The 24,128-nt window shown below is 42.7% G+C and overlaps 1 protein-coding gene across 1 annotated transcript; it reads right to left on the reverse strand.

Moving 5' to 3' along the window:
* Window positions 1-3,045: 3,045 nt before the first annotated feature.
* On the reverse strand, window positions 3,046-23,911 carry qsox1 (quiescin Q6 sulfhydryl oxidase 1). Its single transcript, XM_053851016.1, has 13 exons — window positions 23,559-23,911; window positions 21,146-21,246; window positions 20,522-20,570; window positions 20,017-20,119; window positions 18,751-18,841; window positions 18,531-18,676; window positions 16,553-16,687; window positions 16,179-16,308; window positions 10,790-10,912; window positions 9,173-9,311; window positions 8,004-8,180; window positions 4,478-4,639; window positions 3,046-4,410 (listed from the first exon to the last, which is right to left on the reverse strand). The coding sequence occupies exons 1-13, from the start codon at window positions 23,839-23,841 to the stop codon at window positions 3,683-3,685; spliced, it is 2,367 nt and encodes a 788-aa protein (XP_053706991.1). The 5' UTR covers window positions 23,842-23,911; the 3' UTR covers window positions 3,046-3,682.
* Window positions 23,912-24,128: the final 217 nt, after the last annotated feature.

Below are 24,128 nucleotides of genomic sequence, written 5' to 3' on the forward strand. Positions count from 1 at the left end.
CCCAAGAAATTTTACATCAATAAATGACTCAAAAAATAAATAAATACAATAAAAAAATAAAAAATAATAAAATAAAATAAAAACCTCACATCACAATGAGGCTCAGAGTTCACCCAACTCATAGTTCTGTGAGGAAATAAGACTCTTCCGAGTGTTTTGTTTGCTGTTGAAGGGACCTTTTCCAACTCAATTCAGCAAGAACCTCTGGTAGGGAAAAAAAAACTCTCCAGCAGTGGGAGGGAAGTAAAGCGGAGTATAAAAGGTCAGGTTTGTCTTGAGATTAAAATAGTGCAACCCAGCATATTATCAAGAGTTAAATGCAGTTAATGGCAGGAGAGTATTGATCTCAGAGGCCTCCGCTCCTTCTTCCCACAGCTTGTGTCTTCACTCTCTCAGACCAACTGCGGGACTTTAAAGTGGTTCAAATCAAAGGACACGTCATCACAAAAGTGATGGGAGATTTCCTCGCGTCAGTTAAAAGCACTATCTTGACTGACAGTCTGTGAAAGCCACAGTGCCCACGCGCTCCTCTTGGCAGCCGCCGCTCGCTGATGGTGAGATGAGATGTTTGGTGAGCGGCGGACGGGAGAAGGGGGAGGGACCGGCGCAGTAAAATGAGATGGATCTGACCCTGCTTGACTCCTGCCTTTAAAAGGCTGACTGCTGGAAGTGAAGGGGTTTAGTTTGGAGGTGATATATACCAATACTATATATTAACCCCCTTTTCATAATTTATTCACCCTCTTCGCCCCATCTGTCCACAGCACGGGACACTTTATAGTATTATTAAAGTCAGAAAAGGAGATGACAGAAAAATGCATCCTCCTGCATCTTAATATTAAGAGCAGATAGGTGATAAACATGGGAGCTAGAGAAGTGGCTGTAAAACCAACACAACACTTGTAATTTATGGACAAAGCCACAGGCCAGCAAGGTGAGGACTTTACCCCCCACTCTGTTTTCGTAACAGCCGCATTGTTTGCAGTCAAACACACAAAGAAGAAATCTTTTCTGTCGCTTCATTCTTTGTGTCAAACCTCAAAGTCTGGATGTTGTCTTTTGTTTGAGTCCACTACTAGGCCATCGGCCATCTTGAAGTTCAATTGTGAGCCAACAGACGGCTCAATACAGAGGACTAGGACTTTAAGAGCCACATGACACTGTATAAAGTTTGTTTACTATGGAACTTTTTTCACCAGTTCCAGCCGCACCGCATTATGCAATGTGGTATCAAAACCAGAACATCAAAGAAGAAGGGAGAACTGACTAAAAATGTAAGTTTTAAAAGACCAGATAGAAACACAACAATGCTGTTCTGGGCACTTTATCCTGCAGAAAGCTTACACATGCACATCTGATGTTTAAACTTATGTGAATAGATTCATCTTAAATTTGAGAATTCCCTCAAATACTAGTGTGATGAACTGATTATGAACTTTGAATTATTGAGATTATTACTATATATTTTTAATGAAGTATCAGACGGTTTTCAGTCTATTGAATGGATCAATATCACACATAGGTCAGTAGGCTCCTGCTGTACCTTTAAATAATGTCAGTCCAGGCCAAAGTCACATGACCATGACATTTATTTCTGCAATCTCCTACCATATTTAGTTGCTTTTAAGGCTCTAAGAAACGACTGAAGGAGCAAAGTGACTCCTGTCTTGAAGGACCTGAGCTGGCCCTCACCCAGAGTCGACTAAACCGGGGACCTTCCTGGTGGTGAAACTGACCCGGGGCGCCACCTTTCACTCTCAGCATCGTGAGAACAGACGGATGAAACTCAGCTCTCAACTGGTCTCATGACTGATTGGAAGCTCAGTGAAGCTTAAGACACCTGATGGAGGGTTTGTGTGCACACTGGCACAAATCCTAGTGAATCGCAGGTAACCATTTAAACAGATTATCAGATCACGTCTGACTCCTCAGTGCACTTACACCTGCCTCACCTGTGAATACCTTTACGGCTCATTTACACAGGTAGGAAGGAGACAGGTGAGATGTTCACTCACTAGGTTGCTTGCTTCTTTCAAGTTTTAGGATCCCAAAGAAGACTTCTCAAAGGACCAAATCTTTCTCACTGAGACAAGACAACCGTATAAACTCAATTACAAATGTGTAATAATCATGTCAAGAAACTGAATGCGCCTGATGTTCACACACAACATCCATCCGAGGTGAGTCCTTCCAGTCATCGAACATTCCAACCTGAGCGACCTGCACATCTGGCAGTGTGCCGATGCTGAAAACACGATTGAGATTTTAGGGTGGAGACAATTCAACGATCCAGGAAACAAAAAGCTCAAGATCAAGCAAGTGCTTCAGACGGGTTCTTTGTAATCCCAGTGACCTGAGACCCTAACCCTGTGATGGTCGCTCACACACTGCTGTTTCCCCTTTCATCCACCTCACCTCTGCCACTGTGTCCACCTCCAAGTGTGTGAGTGAAGAAGACCCATGAAAGCCGATTGCATTTTAATAAAGTTTATTATCTGCAGGGAGCTAATCCTCATGGGTAATCTCTCTCCCCTAAAGGAAAGCTGGATTACTCACTTGCTTTAATCCCAATGAAATTGTTAGGATTTAGCTTGCGCTGCACAGCAGATGGCAACAGGCTTTTTCCTTCAACCTTGGATGACTGAATCCCCCCCCCCCTCTATTTCAACATGAAACACTCGCCACATTAAAAAAATTAAAAACATTTTTTGGACAGTGACCTGGGATTTTTGTTGAAATTAGTATTAAGTGACGATGAATCAAAAACCAAATTGTACAATCTCAGTCTTGTAGAAGAAAAAAAATGAACCAATTTTTCTTATTTGGATAAATTGGGTTGTTTTTTTTCATTTGAGGAACAAACTTCGGTTAAGTTCATCGTGCTGAGATAACTTTATACATAATGAAAAATATTTGTTCTCTCTTAAACGAAACACGTACTAACACGTTTACTACTTACAGAATTAGTAATAAAGTAAATAAATACTAGTGCAACACACTACGTGGTGTGCAGAGAATGTTTTGGGTGACTTTTATCTTATATAAACAAAAGCAAAGAAAAATATTATTCACAACAGTTTATTGACTCTCGCAGAAGCAAAGTAAACAGTCTTGTTTTCAGCATATAAGCAGCAATCTTCACATCAGCCAAAAACAAATCCTGCTTATTCTAAGTCCCAGTCCAGCATGAACATATGCGTCCTTCCGTAAATGGACCGTTATGGCCAGCAGCTGTCACTCAGATTCCGATAAACAACTACCTGAACTGAAGCTTTAGGTACGATTGTCAAAAGCCACTGCGATTGGTCATTGGTGATCTTGTTAGTCTGCGATCGTCAATGATTCATTCGATCCTTTCAAAATACAGCAGCGAACACAAAATCATTTGAGTCAAGTTTTTGGATCAAAAATAGCAGTAGAAAACAAAGGAATCAAAACTTTAATTTACAAAATAGAATTAACGCTTCTTACAAAGCAAAACAGAATCAAATGGACCCACAGTCTGAGTGCAACAGGTGAAACTCGTGTCTTCGAAAGTGTTTGACTTTTTTTTTTTTAAGTGGATCTTTGGCTTCCTTCATCACGGGCTGCAGCAGGTGCTTGCAGGTAACAGTCGATTGGTCGAACACTTGCACTGACCTTTCGCTTCAGTGAACACTGACTGGAATTTACACAAATAATTTCAAGGCATCAACACTTTGGCTCGACGTATCCGGAGTCGGGTTTTAAAGAACAGGTACATGGCCAGGAGACAGGTGGAGGACAGGAAGTAGAGGATGACACACAGACTGATGTCGATTTTAGAGAATCCAACGTTGAGCATGGACATCCAGCGTCCTCTGCTGTTCATCTCCGCGTCCTCTCTGAAGTTCTGGAAGGCAAGCTCTCGTTTCTGCCGCCTCTTGAGCCGCTCGTTCACCTCTGGCTCCATGGGCTGCAGATCCACCATCCCTATCCTGGCGTCCAGGCCGAGGCCAAGCAAGGTGCCGGGATCCTGCTCCTCGTTCTTCTGAAGAGTGCGCTGTTTCACTCGGCTAGCAGCAGCCATCTGCAAAGCTTTAGCTTTGTAGTGCTGGTTAACAAATGAGTCCAGATCCACAATGTCCTCCGGAGGGTTTCGCATCTTCAGCCCGACAATGACGGGCTTCTTGTGCGGTGGAGCTTGGACTAGCGCAGGGGCTACAGGTGCCTCAGAAGCCTGCAGAGTTTCCCCAACGTCGTCTTCTTCATCGTGTTGCTCCTGTTCCTCTTCTTCCTCAGCTTCTTCTTGGAGCGATGGTTGTGGCGAGGCAGGAAAGTCCACAGCGTGTCTGCCGATCCGTCTCGACTTCATATCCTCCTCTGCTCGCGCCTCACTTGCAAGTTTTGCTCTTATCTTCTCCAGGACATGACTCTCCTCATCCAGGTAGTCTGACAGAACCACATCACTGATGTCAACATTCACAGACTGGAATCGCTTTTAGAAGGAATGTGTTACCTGAGGCGATGGTTGTGGAGGAGTAGTAAGACATGAGGAACGGGAAAACCTGGTCTCGCTTCCACTTATGCTCTCCTGAACTTCTGACTGAGTGGCAGGCTGGACACATTTGAGGTGAAGGCCACTGGATCTTTGGGAAGCTGGGATCCTCACTCAGTTCGCCTTGAGGAGGAAGAGGACGAACATCTTTAAAAGGAACACCAACCAATACCCACAACATAGCGGCTACAAATGTCCATTAACTAGAGGAGTAGTTTGGTGCCTAATCCAAACATGAGTGAAATAAACAAGAGCATGATGTAGACTCGGGGCCTGCAGTCTCAGAGGCCGTTCACTGCTCCTTGTGTCTCCATGTTGACTGGAGGAGCTAAGTGCTTTGAGGACTGGATCCAATCTGTGCTGAACCCATTTGATCTTGTCACAGAGCTCGTAAAATCTAAGTGCCTATATGCATATGTGCACGTATGTGTTTAAGGGTCTATATGTAAATCATCTGCCCGCCTGTTTGTGCGCATGTAATCTGAGGATGGATATTGTTATTGTGGTGTGTGTGTGTGTGTGTGTGTGCGTGACAGGGGCTAACAATGATCAATGGGCTCTGGGGACGTCCCAGCGGGAGGAGTGGTGAGATAATACATGTGGCCAAAGTGAACAGCTCTCCCACTCCGACACACATGCTCGGGCTGTGCGGCCCCGGACCACCTGTCCCGGCTCTTCAGCCCTTTTGAACGTAAAGTCCAATCTTCAAATTGAACATGAGAGGAGCAGAGGCTCCGTGGGGGGGAGCAGCCTCTTAATTAATTAGAAACTTTCACTATTGACACAATCTCTTTCATTTCTTCTGACTGGAGTTGTTGTCCACAAAACTGAGGCGCAGCAGAGCACAGCCTTGTAAAGGTGTTCAATGACAGAGTGGGTCATCTCTGACAGAGTTCAAAGCATCTGCATTAACAACAAAACCACCAAAGAAAGCACAAGCTTTGACTACTTGAAGCAAAAGGACAGATATATTCATAAGTTCCAGAACATTTGTCTCTTGTTTTGTACATTTTCAGTCAAATTATTTGATCTATAATCTATGATCTAGAAGTATTTCAGTAGGTCATTTGCCAGTGTATCTGTAAAAATAAAAGGAAAACTAATCTAAACTAAAAAATAATGTGAAAACTAATCCCCAACTATCATTTTTACAACTCACTCAACACATTAGTGGAACAAATGAAGACATGTAAAACCCTAACACAAGAGCAGATAAAAACACAGGCGCTGTAATAAATTTCTGTCACACACAGGCCACTTTTAGTTTGTGTGAGTGTCACGTCAGACTGGAATTTACATCCTCCATCACCTCCGTTCCTTCTCACCCTCTCTCTGCCGATCGAGATGAATCTCACTTGGGCGCATGTGTGTACGGACTTTACATAAAGGATCCATTAATTTCACTCCGCCTCTGGTGTGGGTGTGGAAGCTTTTATACGTTTCAGCAGGTGGGCACGTGCACACACTCAGACACACGCACGGCTTCGTTGTAATGGGCTTGCCATGTTTGCGGCCAGGGTGACTTTCGCCACGGCAGCCATATTGAGATTGCCACACATGGCTGTCGCAGGGATGTCATCGCCAGCCGCATACATATGCATCAGGAATAAATATGTATTGTTCAGCTGGTCAGAGACGCTTCCTCAGCACTAATTCTGGATCTGTGAGGGGACACAGCCGCCGCCGTGACAGACAGCTGACGTCTGGTTTTTAGCGTTAATCAGGTATCCGCAGGAGAACTGAGGATATTTATCGACTCGTTTTATATTATGAATCACTAAATGGTGATGCAGCTCAACTTAAGTGATTAATGCATCGTATGAAATGGTGGCACAACCCTGGAGTGCAGACGATGTCTAGACAACATGACCTGCACTGCAGAACTAGCTTAAATCACTAAGTCTATTGAAGTCAGATTTCTTTGGAGAGGAGCTGAGACCAAGGGGGAAGTTGGGGAGGCCTTGCCCCCCTCAGTGGCCCTGGTTACAACTAGGTCTCTAGTCTTATAGACACAGTCTCTGTATGTCCTATGTCCTCGATCTCGACCAGAACTCAAGATGGAGGGGACATGGAGGCACTTGGAAAACCTTCAGATGTTTGAGTTGAGAATCTAATAAGACGTTTGTGATCTCAACAAAGTAGGACCAAACTAAACCGACTGTCCTGCTAACTGAGTCTACAGAAGAGTCGCACTCAAAAATTCCACTGGTCTGTAGACCTGTGAGCAGCCTGTTGACAAGCAGCAACAGGACGGGGCTGCTGCCGTTCTCAATTGTGCCTGGGCTCGGAGGCTGCAGGCCCTGAGGCCTGTTTGTAGCCAGCTAAATTAATTGTTCAGTCGCTTTACAAATAACTCCTCTTTCACGCGTCGCTGCTCCTGAAAGGAGGAGGCGGCGAGGCTGCTAAAGAGCTCCACTTCAGGCAAAGGGTAGAGGAGAGGGAAGGAGGGGTGAAGTGGATGGAGTGTGGCTCTCCTTAGGGAACTACTCAGCTCCTCCCTCTACTGATTCACCCACCACATCTCCTCTGGACCATTATTCGCCCTCCACCGTGACCAGATCCCCCTGCCACACGCCACAACTTGACCCGTGCCAGTAAAGTGTGAGCATGTGGTGGGAGTGAGGGAGGATAGCATGGCTTGTGTGGCTGTGTTTGCCACCTGCTATCACACAACACAAGTGTGTGTGTGTGTGTGTGTGTGTGTGTGTGTGTGTGTGTGTGTGTGTGTGTGTGTGTGTGTGTGTGTGTGTGTGTGTGTGTGTGTGTGTGTGTGTAAAAAGAGAACTGAGTTCCTGTGGGATCAATTCAGCGAGGATGCCGTGCTATTACTTGTCAAGCGGTAGATATGAGTCCCATGGGACGATGGGAGGAGAGAGAGAAAGAGGAGCAGCGCTACAGGAAGGGAAGACTGATGATGGGGGTCTGAATGGTGTCTGGGGAGTAGACACCCACAGAGTTGGGTGTCCTCCCTGCCCCTGCTGTTCAGGACACAAGCTGTCCGCGGGATAACAGAAGGGGAGGGGGGCCAATGAACACACACATAGAACAGTTAACAAAGTGGGCTGTTAATGATGACCTCATGCCTAATAAAGTAAATAAACTGAGATAGTGATCTGGAGGCTAAGACAAAAAGAGGCGATGCATTTTAAATAAATCACAAGACCAGAATGAGAAAGTACAATTGAGAAGTGAAGGGAACTGACTCTTGTGTATTGAAAGTCATGTTGGGGCACAAAGAACAGAGATGGCATCAGATAGATGCAGGATGGAGAGGGGAGGTCAGGTGAAAACGGGGGACACAAAAGCAGATGATACTTGGGAGGCCAAGACAGGGCGACAGCTGGTGTCTGATCTCCGGATCCGTCCTTCCACCCGCCGCCCTCTTAAAGCCGAATCTTGAGGGGTGACTGAGCAGAGTCAAGTTGAGCTAATACCCACGAGTGTGTTGCCTCGCACAGTAGCCTGCACGTACGTTGTGGACGCTCACCTGCCACTCTGTTGTTGACTTGATTGTGTCTCTCCCACAGCCACAGCACAGCTTCAGACATGGTGTTGACACCGGCCAGGCTCTCCTTGGCCATGTTTTCAAAGTGTTCAGCGCACTGCCGGCAGCCAAAGAACTTGCCAATGTAGCTCCGGAAAGCACCGAGCACCTCCTGAGGAGCTGCGGGAACACAAGCGTTTGCGTCACTGTTTCATTGAACAAAGCAAATGAAAAATGAAAGCAAGAGGACAAAATCAATTATCTCCTCAGTAAAGCACAATCACCTGCTCCACTCTGTTTTTCTCTTCACACTTGTGTCACCGATCACATTCTGCTGCCTGAGTGCCTGTTAATGGCACTGCGCTTCAGAGGCTACCGGATTCCCACGGTTATGTGGGCCAGGAGTCAGAGAGCTGGGTTAACCCTTTATTGACAAGAATAATCTATGCCAATGGGATAACCCAATCTGGAGATTAAAACCAGTTAACCCTCTGTGTGAATGGTGAGCCGTCTGATGTCTCAGGAGCTCAACAGTCCACAAGCATATTTCCCGGTGGCAGATTTACTTTTGTTCACACGTAACAGGAACCATCCTGCCCAAGAGTCTGAGTGGAGAATAAGGCTTTCGATATAAAGAGTGTTTTGCGCATGTGAGAAAGAAGTCATCTGAATTTTATATCATTGGTTGTAAAGTCATTCATGAATGTGAGTCCACCCAGTGAACCGGTGGTCTTTGGGGGGGGCAGATGGACTTCCTCCTCTTTGGTCAGTCCATCTGCAGGTCACGTGATCATCCGTAAACCCTGGGATTAATCGCTACGTGTGTATGTCTGTAGATGTGTGCACAAGAGTGAGTGTGTGTGGAGGTGTGTGCGTGTGTGTATGTGTGTGTGTGTGTGTGTGTGTGTGTGTGTGTGTGTGTGTAGCAGATTAACGTCCCTGTTCAGGGAGCAGCCTTCAGTCATCTGTTTTATTAACCACTCACATTCTGCTAATCTAATATAATCCGTTTTCACACAGTCACAATTAGGCTCAAAACTGTAACATAACAATAGGAAACTAAAAAGGGGAGATTCAACACCTTACAGAGAAGTGAGAGCGCCTGCCTGCCACACATCATTCTGAGCATCACAGGCCTAACTTGGTGCCTGACTTGTTCACTTGTGTTTTACCTGAAGCCCCTGCGTTCTTGGCCTGGACAGTGAGGACGTGGAAGAGAGTCCACATGCCACATGGGTACCGCCTGGTGTGGTGTCTCGTTCCCTGGCACGCCACCCACCTCACTCCTTCAGGCAAAGCCGCATCAGAAGTCTAGATAGGAGAATTGACAGCACTTATGAATCAGAGAACTACAGCAGAGTAAAAATGACTTCCAAACACGGCTCCTCCAACTAGTTCTATTGAATGGAGCACATTCATGTACTTGTCTTGATCAATGAGAAGTCAGTCTCAGGTTAATGGCTCAGCCCTCCGCTAATGAAAAGAATCTATCCCGATCTCTAACCAGCAGCCACAGCCCAATCCGACAGCATATTTTCTCTGACACAAAGTCGTTTCTCTTGTCACACACTATTGCCTTGCAGGAGGTGATTGACAGGGTTACTCACATGTCAATAGTAAAGATTTGGTGTGTGTGTGTCCCGAGTCCATCTCTGGGGTGGAGTCAATTCATACCTTCCTCATTGATTCATTGATCAATTGACTGGCCCGCTAAAAGCTAATGATGTAAGTAAGTGACTTTTTCAATTTGCAGCACACTGTGGTGAAGGCATCCTTTTCGCTGCGCTCCATTGGCAGAACAAGGTGCTTTGAATGACGTTGCAACATCACAAGTCACTTGAACCCAAATTTCTATTGGAGAACAACTCGACAAAAGTATGAGTCAAAGACAACATACAAATACAGTAGCTACTATTTACTGGCGGCCACATTGCAAACACATGTATACAACATTTTTACCCAGATGACAGGAAGGGGAAGAACACAAACCAGAGTAGTAATAGAACATGTTTGTGTCGACGAAAACACTGTGCGACTTCCAGCTTTATGATCTGAGAGCGGTAAACTCCAAATAAAACTTACTGACAAAAACATCATTAGGCACAATAATCGCAGCTGCGTTGATTTAATTCCTTCAACAAGGCTCGCACCACAACAGGAGGAGCCGATGTACAATGCAGTAGACTGATATTCTCAGTCTGATCACTGAGAATTGTCATTTTTATCCACCACCACTTAAAGAACATGGTGGTTAGATCATGCTTTTATTGTGCTGTTTCTGTGTCACACAGTTAGAAAGAAACTAAGGAATTATAAAGGTTTGTTTATATTAAAGCTTCTGTAATCATAAAACCCTCCTGTTGTCTAAGATTTCAATATGAATATTCTCAACTTTTTCCAACACATCACTATTTTGTCCAGTACTGTTGTTACTTATGGTGTTTCTCAAATAACTGATTTGGGCAAGAGCTTTTTTCCATCAAATTGCTCAGGTTTTTCAAATAAACTGTTTCCCCAAAAAATGTTTAATTCATAAATAGTTTGAAAAATACATTGTGAACCGACTGCTCCATCTTGAGTTGACAAATTGAATCAGACAAGCATTTATTTAAAAGGTCCAGGTGTTGATTTTTTTCGTGCATCAGATGAAGTACTTAAAAGTAGAATCCAAAACAATAGCTGAAAACTTCCATATTTGATTTAACACACAGCAAGTAGCTGTTGGAATAAATTGGAACAGCAGACAACAACAAAATTGTCAAAATCTACTCTACTGCACAGAAACTTACCTGAGCAGTGTTATCCAGAAGCTTCCGAAAAGCTTCATAGGAAACCTCGTCGCCTGTCTGGTTCTGCAGCCAGAGATTGACTGACTTCAGCAGGTTCACCACAACAGGACGGCCCGGAAAGTACTGAGGATAAAAACACAGGAAACTGAAGTAGGAAATTCAACATAAAGCCGTAAGTTTAACATGATGATTTTCTCTCCACTATGGAGAAAGACTGGCACTTTAACACCATTAATGACACCAAATAATACTAAGGAATAAAGTGCAATAATGTGGCCCTTTTACACGACACTGGAAGGCTGTCATGATAAGCATGACGTTAGTGAGTGTTTTTCCATACAAATACTGATGAAATTACTTTAAAGAACAGTTAAGCTTAAGCCATTTTCTTCAGTAACAATTATTTTGTTAACCACTAACAACCACTTAACCACCAATGGCAGAGGCATGCGCCCAATGTGTGTTTATGCCTTTTCAGAATCTCACAGCGTCATGGCAACCACCACAGCCAGATGGAAATCTGATACTGTAACTACCTATAGTAGCTGCACAGAGGGAAGGCGGAAATCCACCTGACTGGCGTCTGAGAAAAGTGATGACAGAGTGAGGACTGATGCAGACGCAGAGCCTTTACACCAGCTTCACTGACAAAGGAGACAGGTGATGACTTGAGCCCACCAGGAGTGCAGAACAGAAGAGGGCTCGACAGACAGGACTAAACCACTCCGGAATAGCTTGACATTTGTCTGGTTCCTCAAAACAACAGAGCAAGACAGTTACTACGGTAACTTTGTTTAATACCTGTTACCACCATTGTGGAGGAAATTGTGTTATTTGTTATATATATAGTTTAACAATCTTTTCAGGATTGGTTAGAAATGGGCCAACTCAGACGAGGTTACAGTTGGGTGGAGTTGAGTCCCTCCATGAGGATTTTAAAAAGGAATCAAGGAATCATTGATACAAATTCTCACTGCTGCAGCTCACATTCCCATCTTTGCTCAGAACTGAAACCTCATACTTCATAAAAGCATGTGATTGAATCACAAAAATTAACTAATTTTCACTGTCAAGGTCACTTTCATGCAAGCAGAGGTGAGTTTGAATCCCAGAACGGAAGAGCACAACTCCTGAATTATGGAAGTTGTTTGACTGATTTTATAGTCGTGTATTAAAAAGACGTGAGCTGGAGGTCCCAGTGCTTTGATAATATTGACATTATACAAATGCTCTAGCACAAGACTCAGCTTTTCTAAATCAGGAGAGAATATTTGTCTTCATATGATGCACCAAAATAAAACTTTAACAAATATATGACATGCTTACCTAATGTATTGAAAGAAATTCTAGAAAATATGCGTAGACCAAATTCAAAATCAGCCTGTGAAATGGGCCCAATTATGGCCCTCAAGATGGATCGGACAGAAGCCTCTTCATCCTCCACAACACAATTTTGAAGATGATCCAACTTGAAAGTTGCATCTTTCAAAATTCTATCAAACCAGGAGAAGTGTAATCTAGTCACAACCATTAAACATCTGCAGGAAGCACCTTGAGATGTTCTACAAGTCTGTGGTTATCAGCTTCTTCCCTCCGTTTCGTTGTGAGGAAGAAGCACAACAAACTGGAGGCTGGAAAGAGAAGTGCCAACAAGCTGAGGCACTGCATTGTCCACAGAGGCGTTAAACTGCTCCAGTCCTCACAGTTGAGGAGGAAGATGGACGCTGGGTCAGGGGCGAACAGTTGACCGACTGAATTGTTAACAACAGGTATGACCACAACAAATGAACTATGTGCAAATACATAGAATTACAAGAACATACGTATATATTCTCAGATCCGATGCTATTGTTTTATATATTTACCTGTGGCTTCCGTTGTAATTCCTTTCTTCCTAGCTTCAATTTCCATCAATTAAGTTGCCTATCTATTAATGAAGTCAGTGACAAAAACTTCACAATGATGCATGTAGCTAAACAGATTCTGGAAAGACAAAATTGGAATAAACCCCAAATCTGATCAGTGCAAGGCAATGATGCAAATTAAAACCCAGTAAATATTAAAGGTGAACAATGGAAATGAAGATTTTTCCCTTCTTTGTTGACAATACTGGTCCCTCTCCTTTTAGGATCTTTCTTCTCCAAAGGAAAAACGAATCTCTCAGTATTTGCTCTCACACTTGAAAACCAGCATCCCTTTAAAGAAGGTGTTTAAAGCAAAAGAGGCCCCTTGTGTCCACTAGGAAGCGATATAATAGGTTTAGTTCTGGACCCACGGTCTGTATGCCAACCAGTCAGAAAAGCTCATTAAACAGCCGTATGAATTTAAGCAAAGGAGAAACGCAGGTGTCTCCCTGTAATGGGCTTAACTCAGCGTTACCAAAGCAACAGCATATCTCTTCTCTGGAACCACTTACAGCCACCACTGTTTTCTACTCTATCTCAACAGCTATACTTTCCAGTTCAGAATCGGTAACTTTGTATGAGACATTTGAAAGAAAAACAGATGTATCTCAACTACCCATCACATTTTAGTTTAATATGTTGTGATTGATAATCGATTGTTGCTGACAAACATCTGTTATGGGCCTCCAAAATTCATAGCTCTTTTAAATGTGATTTTGCAGTGGTAGTCTTTAATGCGTCTCCCTGAGAAATACTTTGAACGTTGCCAGTCTTTTAAATTTAATGCATTTTACCGTGAGCCAGTTTGAAACACCGTGTTTCAAACTTGGGGTCGGACTTTTGGGCTGAACGCACTTTGTCTCGAGACAGAGTGCATAGTGTGAAACTGCCTAGATACTGCCAGTGAGAGGATTCACTCTGAGCGGCATGAGGAGGAGTGGGAGGGGCCGTGGCACAGGTCGGTTGTCACAGAAACTCAAATAAATAGATCAGACATCTGGGTGCATTTGGGCAGAACTGATGAGAGAGTAACATGTTGTAGCAATGATAACAATAATAATGGGCTCTAGAAGGATTTTTATCGTGCCGGAAAAAGGGTTGGTGCTCGAGCACCACTAGGTGTCCATCTGTGTGTCCTCATCTCAGCATGAAATTAAAATACATCATGAAAATAGAAAGAGTAATTTTCGAGATGACGCAAATACAGTTTATGTATTAGACCAGTGCTAAAAAACAAATAGATTAAATGGGTGAACAGTCACAGTATATACGTACTACAGGTTCTTAAGGGACAACAAAGATTATACTTCAATAATCTGTGCATCCTGATGTATCTTGAACACACACACACATCACCCACATTAACCTTGCACCTTTGCCCCGAGTCCCAGTTGAAGCATTACAATCCCCTTCACCCTGGCAATATGTCATCCTTGATCAGATTAGTATCAGGGGCACTTGAGAAACCTCAAGCTCTGTGTGGTGAGGGTCTCGGGAGGGAGGCATCTGTTGACTGCAGCAAGGCAGGACAGAGCAGTGTCGGGGAGGAACAGCCGTGTAGACTCTTGTTTGTAATCCCGGGATGGGGGAGGGGTAGACGCATGTCCAAGTCAGGACCACGATGTACCCTCATCTTCAAAAACACATACTTTCTATTGTTGCAGCGCTGAGCCTAAATTAGTTGAGCCTCCCACTTTGATTGATTTGGGGGCCAGAACACATGCCAGAATGAGAACATGCAATAACATGTTTAGAATACAAGAGAACCTCAAAGGGCTTTAGACCATGACACTCCTCCAATTATGCTAGATTTAAATTGCATCCTTGTCACCTTGAGGCGTTTTCAGGAAAAAAAAAAACATGTTGGGTGTAATCCATAAAAATCTCACTCTAATGCCCTCATGCTGCCTAAGATCCATTTTTTTAATCCTCAAGTACATGAAGAGAGGACTGATGAATCCTCTGTCTGCCAGACAAGATGATAAATCCACCAATAATATGGCTGTTATGATAAACATGATCAAGAAATAAACAACCGGGATGTTGACATGCTCCTGTGAAGAAGCAATAAGGTTTTGATGGTGCGGAACGGCGGAGAAAACGATTTGGGAAATTAAAAGTTCTTCACAAAAGACGATGAATACACAAAGCAGATGAATAAATAATCCACACAAAGAATTGAAATCCTGTATAAATATGCATTACATGAAACCAGTGAACAAGAACATAATATCAGCTCAAGCATGATCAATGACATGAAAATTCATCTTCTGCTTGGGTAAAAATTGTTGAGGGATGAGACACCAGTGACAGTTGTTGCACAACCAGGTCCATGTGAAGTCACAGAAAGTCTTCCTTGTGTCGCTAACAAACCAACAGCTTTGTAGTGCGGTCAAATGTCAGCAAAGACTGGGACAGGCCCTGCTCAGTGGCAACAATGACAGCCTGCTTAACCACACAAAGATGTAAAGAGGGGGCCGAACGTTCTGGTGGATGAGCAGACTGAAATACCACTGGGACCAGCGGCTATTGACTGAACAAACTGGAGCTAATGGTGGGCCACGGCGTACTGACTCACACGCGCGGCCGTACGCGCAGCACAACGCCTCCCTAGAGAGCGAGACATAATCAGAGAGATTGGTGGCAGATGAGGGCAGAACGACGGCCTGGTGTAACAGCCAGCAGGGAGGGGGCTCACAGGTCAGGCGTCATCATCGCAACACATTCTCCTGGATGGCACGTGCTTATCAATTAGAAGAGCAAGAGTTAAACCGGAGATAAACACACTCTGGTTAAGCATAGAAATATTTATAATACTATGTGTCCACGTTTTGCTGAACACACAATAACTAGCTATATGATAAGTAAAATAACCTTTTACTAATCTGACTTGTTTCAACCGAGTTAGGTTGTGTAACCTAAGATGATGAGCACTAGGGTGCAACACATAAGTGTGGCATTGGAATCCAAGGAGGGTGGGAGAAAATCAAAGTGTGCCTGTGGGTCATCAAGAGGGTCAACAGCACCCGCGAGAGAGTTCATACAACTTCATTAGTCAAAGTGACCGAATGTTTTAGTGAAAGTCATGGACCTTGGAAATTCTGAGCAGCAACACCATATTTGACGGATTTCGGAGGAAATGGGGGAAAAAAAAACACAAAGCAACAATGAAAAACAAAACAAAAAAACTGCTTAAAACGTAAATGATGAACAATTGGCTATGTTGCGTCATCTAGTGTTGACTTGCTGTAACTACATGTTTATACTAGGAACACTAGTTGCAGTTCAAGACGCACCAGCTGTCATTTGAAGGACACACTTCAGTAGAAGAGCTTATAATACTTTCAATCTCTTTCTCTACTACATTCAGCCCATTTTCTGCACCTGGGTTATGAAAAACTTGAAAAGAAAGACATCCATTTACCCAACCAGAGTTAGAACTTCATTTTCACACACTGAACTCCAGCAGCAGCAGGTAACTTTACCTTGGCGAGAACAGAGATGTACTGCTTGAGTGCAGTCAGAGCATCCCCTGTGACAACGGCATGAGCAGCAAGTTCCACACGGAGGGAGTAGTGCAGAGTGGACTCCAGGTCGGCCATGTAAACCCTGGTCCTGACGGTACACAGTTCATGTAAATAAAAAGGTAATTTAAACACATAAACTACTTATTAATATTTGTATTAGCAGTGTATAAGGCAGTTTTTATTCCATAATAAATAGCATTTTGTTCAGCACGACTGTATTCTGACAGAGCATTCATACAACACCCCACCCAACTGTGTATAAAATGTGTACAAATCCAAAGACCTACCTAAATAAATCACAAAGATCAATCTGGTAAAGCTTTAGCTGGTACCTGTTGAAGGGCCTCCATTTTTCTGTTGTGCCGTTCACGATGACATCAATTACGGTATCAGCAGGCTTCCCTGATCGGACAACCCCGGACAGTCTTTGGAGGTTGTAGGTGTAGAACATTCTAGCCTCAATGTTGCTGTTAGATGAGAAAATATAAGATTTAATGATCCAAATACAAACAACAAAGAACTATTTGAGTGTTTTTAAACTGTTCTTTGGTTAACAACAAAGCAGATGATCAGGTCACTGAGACAAGTGATCATTTCGTGCCAGAAAAACCCAACCTTGCCTCCTACTGTAGCCTCACACACGCCTCCCATTACTTTCTCCCGTCGTCAAGGAAAGGAAGGCCGTGCACGAGAGAGAGCGCATCATAAAAGTGGAACGGGACGGTAATAAGGAGGATGGATACTCGGGGCGTGCGTTCACTCACACCGAGCCGGGACTCAATTACACCTGCGTGTCTGGTGGGAGGGTGCAGACATGGCGGGGTAGCCATTCATTCAGTGATCCCCAGGGCCAGCCAGTGGGCAGGAAGGCACGCGTCAGTGTGGCTCAGGAAAAACGCATTCACCTGGGACCCACAGACATTACATGCATGACGGATGCGAGACGCGACACAACACACACCAACAGACCCGGCTCTCCCCGGATCAATCAGACACTCAGAGATGATGGGACACCATCTGTTGCTGTGTATGGTTGAGCCCCGTTTGGCAGGTGAAGTCAGAAAAGCAATGGCATTGTTTTCATGCAAGAAATTAAAAAACCTCCCCCCTTTACAGTGATGGAGATAAGCGGGGCTGGATGGGGAGAGGGGAGGTGGATGGTGGGGGTGAATAAATAAATCAGCAATAAATCATTTCCTTTTTGCATTTGTCAACTCAAAACATTCCTCTTTGCATGCCAAGTTATTGAAACAGCCAAACAAAGCTGTGGAAGGGGGGGATGAATTTGCCGGGTGAGAAATGATCAGCGTCGCTTTATGTTGGTGAATAATGGGAGCCATTTTGATGCACTGATCCCATTACTTGGCCAGATGTTTAAAAGTATTCTCATGAATAGATTTCAGATAATGAGCAAAGCTTTTCAGCAGAAAGTTATTGTCAGGCAACAATGGCATGTCCACTGAAATCTGAAATACATTGAAGTCATAAACAGATTATATATATCCAAATACGTGATTTTAGGCATTCATTTTTTTATGAAAAGGCCAAGATTTTAACACATGGATGAGCAGGGACTCTCTTGGTTTTAGACATGTGATTAAGTGGAATCAAAATTGTCATGGTTACTGCCTAAAATATCACCTTACCAATAGTACATTCAAAATTTACCATGAAGTAATTAATTTGTGTTGAGTGTGGATTCTGGGAACAACATTATATTGTCTTTCATTCGCATATAAGTCAGCACAGTGACATTTAGACGACGGGAGAAATAATGGACGAAAAACGTTGAAATGGAAATATTGGGCAAAAAGAAGACAAGAAAGACAAATATTGCTGTACATGGATGCGATTAAGGAGGACACGGATGTGAAAAAGATCAGGAAGCCGACTTGCTTTGTCAATCCTTGGTGGAGGAGCAGTGAAAGGACAGTAACAAAGGGGTTAAAATGAGCCCAACAACAGTTGACACCGGCATAGTGTCAATTAGGTTAAGTAAATCGATTCATTTGAATGAAATGAAAATTGGAGTTAAGTTTAATTGCTACATTTACACATAGAGACTTGTCGTGGTTGTTTGGATCTATAAAGATATTTCATTTGAAAGCTAATATATCAAAAGTGCTTAAAATACAGCGCTTAAGTTCATTAACAGGATCCACTGACTTACTTCAAGGTGTTTGAAAAAATTGGAAAATGAACTGGTCTTTCACGCTACCAGTCAAAAGGTTGTAATTTGATGAAAACAAAGCTAAAAAACAAAAAACAAAACAAATCAAAACAAAAGTAATAACAAAAGGGGCTACTCACACAATGAGTCTGCTAAAGTTACCGCCAGGATAATAAAGGTAACATGACGGGAACTCTGTCACACCCAGTTTGGTGACCAGGTCCACTTCAGTTTTCAGGACTCTTCGAACGGCAATGTTCTCAAATTGTAACAAGTCCAAAATCACCTACGACACAACACAACAAGGACATTTGTATCAACTGAAGTTCACTTGGAATGAAACAGCCGCACACTAGTTACCTCTCGTCCCACGTAAGATTTGGAATCCTCAAATATCAAAGCGAGGTGTCGAACCTTGTTCGTCTCGAAGAAACTGTCAATTTCGGCTTGGCTGAAATGATATTTTCTCATCAGCCGTCAATCAAAACCAGGAAGAAGAAAGCTACAACATAATCTAAAAAGTTGAAAACTGAAAAAATGAAATTAAGAGATTTTAATTCAATTGCATACATTTTAAAACTTGCATTCTACATGAAAAGTTTCATTTTGATAGTCACAACCAGTAGTGGAGTTGTAAAAAAAAAAAAAAAATCATTTTGAACATTAAAAAAAATGGAGGCGGTTACGTTCCTGACGCAATGGGACACACGCAGATAGTCCCCCAATGGTGATTGACAACCCACTTTTCCCCCTCTTTTTCCTTGCATGATAAAAGCGCCGCCTTTGTTTCATTATTAAATTATTGAGAAAACAAAGTTGCTCTCTCACTAGTTCCCTGCATTAAATTTAAAAAAATTCCCTGTGATATGTATTAACCATGTGACCACTGATAGGTTGCATGTAAATGAGCTCTAAACATTGTACATGGACAATACATATTGGTGGAAATAGACACATCAATGTTGGTAATCTCAGAGACAACACCAATAATAGGTTTGCAATGTGCGCTCTTTTCGCTGGCTTGAGCACCAGCCTCCCAAATGTGGGAGGGGAACTACTGACAGAGCTTTCCAGACTAACTTTGGTTTTCTGTGTTATATAAGTTGTCATTCGCAGTTTGTTGGGTGTGTTTTTAGCAGTGTGTGTGCAGTGTTATTGGGCCTTGTTTGTTGGCACTTTGAGTCAATTAACGTTAGTAATTGTTGCTGTGGTTTACTGTGTGGGTGAAGGATGCTGAAGGGATATAAGACATGCACTCATATTAATTCCTCTTTAGGCTTAAAGATTGCTTCATTATATTTCTAACATTTACTGTCATAATAGCGGTGGACAGAAAATGAGATGGCAGTTTAACTTTTTTTTTGCCACATCTATAGTCTGCTCACATACGTAAATAATGAGGAACTTGCTCAGAGAATATGTTCCTCATTTCAGCTGAATATGTTTGAACCCAACTTAGTAAAAAATAGAAAACCATGAGTCAGATAACAGTTAAAGGGAAAAGACATGTTTACGCTTGTACTCCTGAGGCTCATTTACACTGTCCTCATGTCGACCCACTGGTCTGATCCACCATCACATAAGCTGGATTTATTGACATTTATAATTGTGTAGAGGTGTGGGTACCTCGTGGGCTCCAGTGGGGGGCAGGCCGGGGGCCAATGCTCTTGATGGGATTCAAGAGCGTCTATGATTCTGTGCCGCAGGCCTCTGACATCTCGGGGGAACCCTGAAGATTGAGGAACGGAAGATATTTTCCATTGAGCACAAGTGAAATTCACCCCAAAACACCTTTAAACAAGTCGACTGTAACACCTGTGGTCAACCTGTTATGCAACAGCAACTCTTGGAAAAAGTGAAAAGTCAAACAAAACACTGACATGAACTTGATAATTTCTCACAACATAATCTAACCTTGACTAAAAGTTGACTCACCATTACAAGAAAAAAAAAAACAGTATCTAGGCGGAATGTAAGAGGTGAAGCGTGAAACGAAAAAAAAACACCAACAACACAAAATAACAACAAAAAAGTCAGATCACATCAAATTCTAATTGGTTTATGTTTAGTCATTAATTTCCTCATAATTCATGTTCTTTAGATTCAACAGAGGAGGAATGATCAATTGTACCTTGGAACCCCTGCCCAGTGGAGTTGGCATTGGAGTATGCATGAAAGAACTGTGGGGAGACACAGAAAGAATTTGGGTGAGAAGGAAACAGGAGAGACCTGCTCAGATGGGCCTCACACGACCACGAGAGAAGCAAAGCGCTGTTGTGTAATGTTTGGGTCGGCGCGGGGGGAGTGGGTTTGCTCCCCTTTTTCTTCTCCTGACCCCGAAATCCTTCCTGGTTGAAATTCGTCGCAGATGTAAAAGCTCCATTGTGGTTCCCAAAAGAAGGAGCTCTTTGTTTGATTGTTTTCATACCGATTAACCGAAATGGGAGATGAGTGAAGCCAATGCAGAACTAGTGCCGACTCAGCAGTGTGTGTGCGCTCAGATGTTTGCTATAGCACTGCGAGTGCTGATCCTGCATAAAACAGAGCTTCTGTCCTCATCCTTCATGTGATAAAGTCCGCAATCATTTGTAAAAGGACAATGATGACTGATCAATAATGAATACATAAAAATTATACATGAGCAAAAATGTTTTAAATACATTTCTAGAGCAACTAAAAAAATCTCACTCTCAATGTGACATGTAATAGCTGACTGAAGAATCTTTTTTTTTTGGAGAGAAATATAAAATGCTACCTTCAGAGTTGGATATCCCTTGACACCGTAACTGGTGCAATCTTTGTAGTTATTTTCGGAGCCACAATCAAATGCTGCCAGGTCCACAGCTGGCTTCCACTCTGGAAAACACACATGGCAGAGACAGTCAATATTTAGTCAATCAACACAAGAGGCTTGTGTTGCCCAGGAGACCTTCAGGGAAAGATATCTGAAGAGTGGACGTGCCGCCATCATACTCTTCACTAACACCCAAGTCTGGGGCTCCAGGGTCACTCACGGCGTGACAGCGGCGCAGACATCACTAAGGGGCTATCATGACTCATTTCACATGGCTGAAATATCCCACAGGCGTGTAAGTGACTCTTGCACTGCGCACTTGACCATTATCCTCATGGTCAAGTAAGATACACAAAACAGAAAATACAAACAGATAGAACATATGCTGTTTAAAAACCCCATAAAGTAATTCAAACTGGGCACTCAAATTAGTTTTGTAGATAGAAAGGGATACACATGATCAGTTTTGAGGATGGAATCATTGAAAGGGTTCCAGAATAAATTTAAAGTTTTCACAACCCAGCAAAAGCAGGCTGATTTAAAAATCTGGATAAATTATTAAATGCCACTAAGAGCATTTTCACATATTGATAACATATTGATAAAGAGGAATATCAGCGTGGATTTGTGTTAACCAGATATGGAGTAAAAATGGAAATATTTTCAACATCAAAGTCCAGTTTAAATCCTCTAATGATTAGAAATTGATGATGGATGATTCAAAATAAATGAAAAGCCTTTTGAAAATGTATCCTAAAAGTGAGTGACAAAATATCAAGTCAAATCTGTTGATGCACATGCCAGGTAATTTTGGTTCAGCTACATGAACAAATTAATTTTATTGTCTGGAAAATCACAAAACTTATGATGAGAAATCAAATAGACACTCAGCTTGCCAAAAGACTAGTATTTGGTTTTCAGGCTGTGAAACATGAAATGACAATCCAGAGGTCGAAGTAGAATCACAACAAAACAAAAAGAATATTCAATGAAAGCCATCATAGAAAAAAAAATCACCATCTTTATCCGAGCATCCACATTTTCCGCCAGACCAAATCAACAAATGACGTTTATTTGACCAAGATGAAAACCAGGATGCTGATCCTTGAGTTAAATCAAACACAAGTGTGTACAGAACACCAGAGAAGCATGTTAAACCTTTCTGAATGTTCACACTCAAATATCAAGTAACAGTCAGTGGTTGTGGTCAAAAATGAATCCCATATAGCTGAAAGACAATGACTCCTATAAAAGATACAGTGTTGCCAAAACTGAAAATGCTCATCATGACCAACATTGAAACAACGTTGAATTTCAACCAATTCTGACTGTGAATGAAAGCAATTTGTTGAATCAGTTTTTTAAATATTAAAAATATTTTTTCAAAATAATACAGTTGTTCAATGATTATTTTTCAACCTGAAGCAAAAGCAAATTAGTCATATTTGACGTCCTCACGGAATTGTAGATCTTTTGGAAAAATAACTGAAATCATAATGTGAAAATAAAAAAATAAAAACTCTACGTCCCGCAGTGAAAGTCAGATTTGAAACTTGGAATACAAATTGCTAATATACACTGATAATTGACAATAATTGACATTTTCCATTTTAATTAAATATTGAATTAAGATGTAGCTACTGCAGCGTTATAAATAACATTTCTTGCAGTTTCTTTCAACAGACGTTTCTCAGCAGCCCAGGGAACATCTGTGCTAGCAAGCTACTACATTAGCAACTTGAGTCATTCTGCCTTGTTTTGGTTCTAAAGCAGGAAATTAATCCATTTCTTCAGTCAGATATTTCCATAATCTGTACTATATCCTATAAACTGTTTCTCCATGTCGCTGACATCGACTCATTTTAAATTGTAGTCCAATAAATCGCAACTAAAATCAATCCAACAAGCAACAGGTGTCTAGTCAGTTAATGCTTGAGAATAAAACAACAAACAAACAGTCACATTTTCCTTTGATATAGACTCTAACATAGTGTCACGACAAGCACTTTCCCCAGATTATTAATAAAGTAATTCAGACATTCCGGAGTCAAATCTGTTTGACAAAATGTGTCATGACGATCGTGGCGTCGCGATGATGTCGTTAACCGAACACACTATAGTTTCTACACTTTATTTACACAACAACAAGTGTACACAACACCGATTTAATGGATTAAATTATACGTAATAATCGTTCGTGTCCAGCTGTAAAGTTCTTAGTTTCATAAGTTTGGGGAAATACTCGTCATCTCAATATTTGGGAAGTTCACTCACGAAGCTCGACACAGTCGAGCGGACACGGCTCCATGGACTCGTGATGGGAGACGAATGGACCGTGTTTTCATTCGCGGGCCGCCTGCAGGTCGTTACTCACCGCGGATGTCTCTGGCCAGGCTCTTGTAGATAGGTGAAAAGGCGACGCAGTGTCCGCACCAAGAGGCATAAAACTCCACCACCGTCGCAGCGGACGAGTTGACCAGCAGCGGGCGGATATTCGCTGGGGTGAGCAGCACGATTTGGTCAGACGAGGTGTACAGTCCAGCCTCCGCCACCGAGGGGAAGAGCAGACTCAGACACAAACAAAACACCTCCGAAATGATGCTTTTTCTGTCGGAGAATGAGTCTCCGGTCCAACTCCGGCCGCGACGCCGCGTCATCTTCGAGCAGCCCGAGCAGCGGCGGCAGACAGAACTGACGTGACGTTCCACCTCAGTGAGTCTGAACTCGTGGAAAACTTTCACTCCCATCACCGCCCCCCGGTCCTCCCCCTGCTGATCGCCGCCGGTAACACAACCCGCCCCCTTTACTCCCCTAGTGGCGAGGGGGTCCGCATGGTCCCAACTAAAAACCCTCTTCCAGGAACTTTCGGACCAATCCCATCCACATGAAAGTCATCTCAGCCCCGAGGCTTTTAGTTCGCAAAACAAACTTTGCAATAATAACA

This window comes from Synchiropus splendidus, chromosome 1, assembly GCF_027744825.2.
Source record: "Synchiropus splendidus isolate RoL2022-P1 chromosome 1, RoL_Sspl_1.0, whole genome shotgun sequence".
Lineage (NCBI taxonomy): Eukaryota > Metazoa > Chordata > Actinopteri > Syngnathiformes > Callionymidae > Synchiropus > Synchiropus splendidus.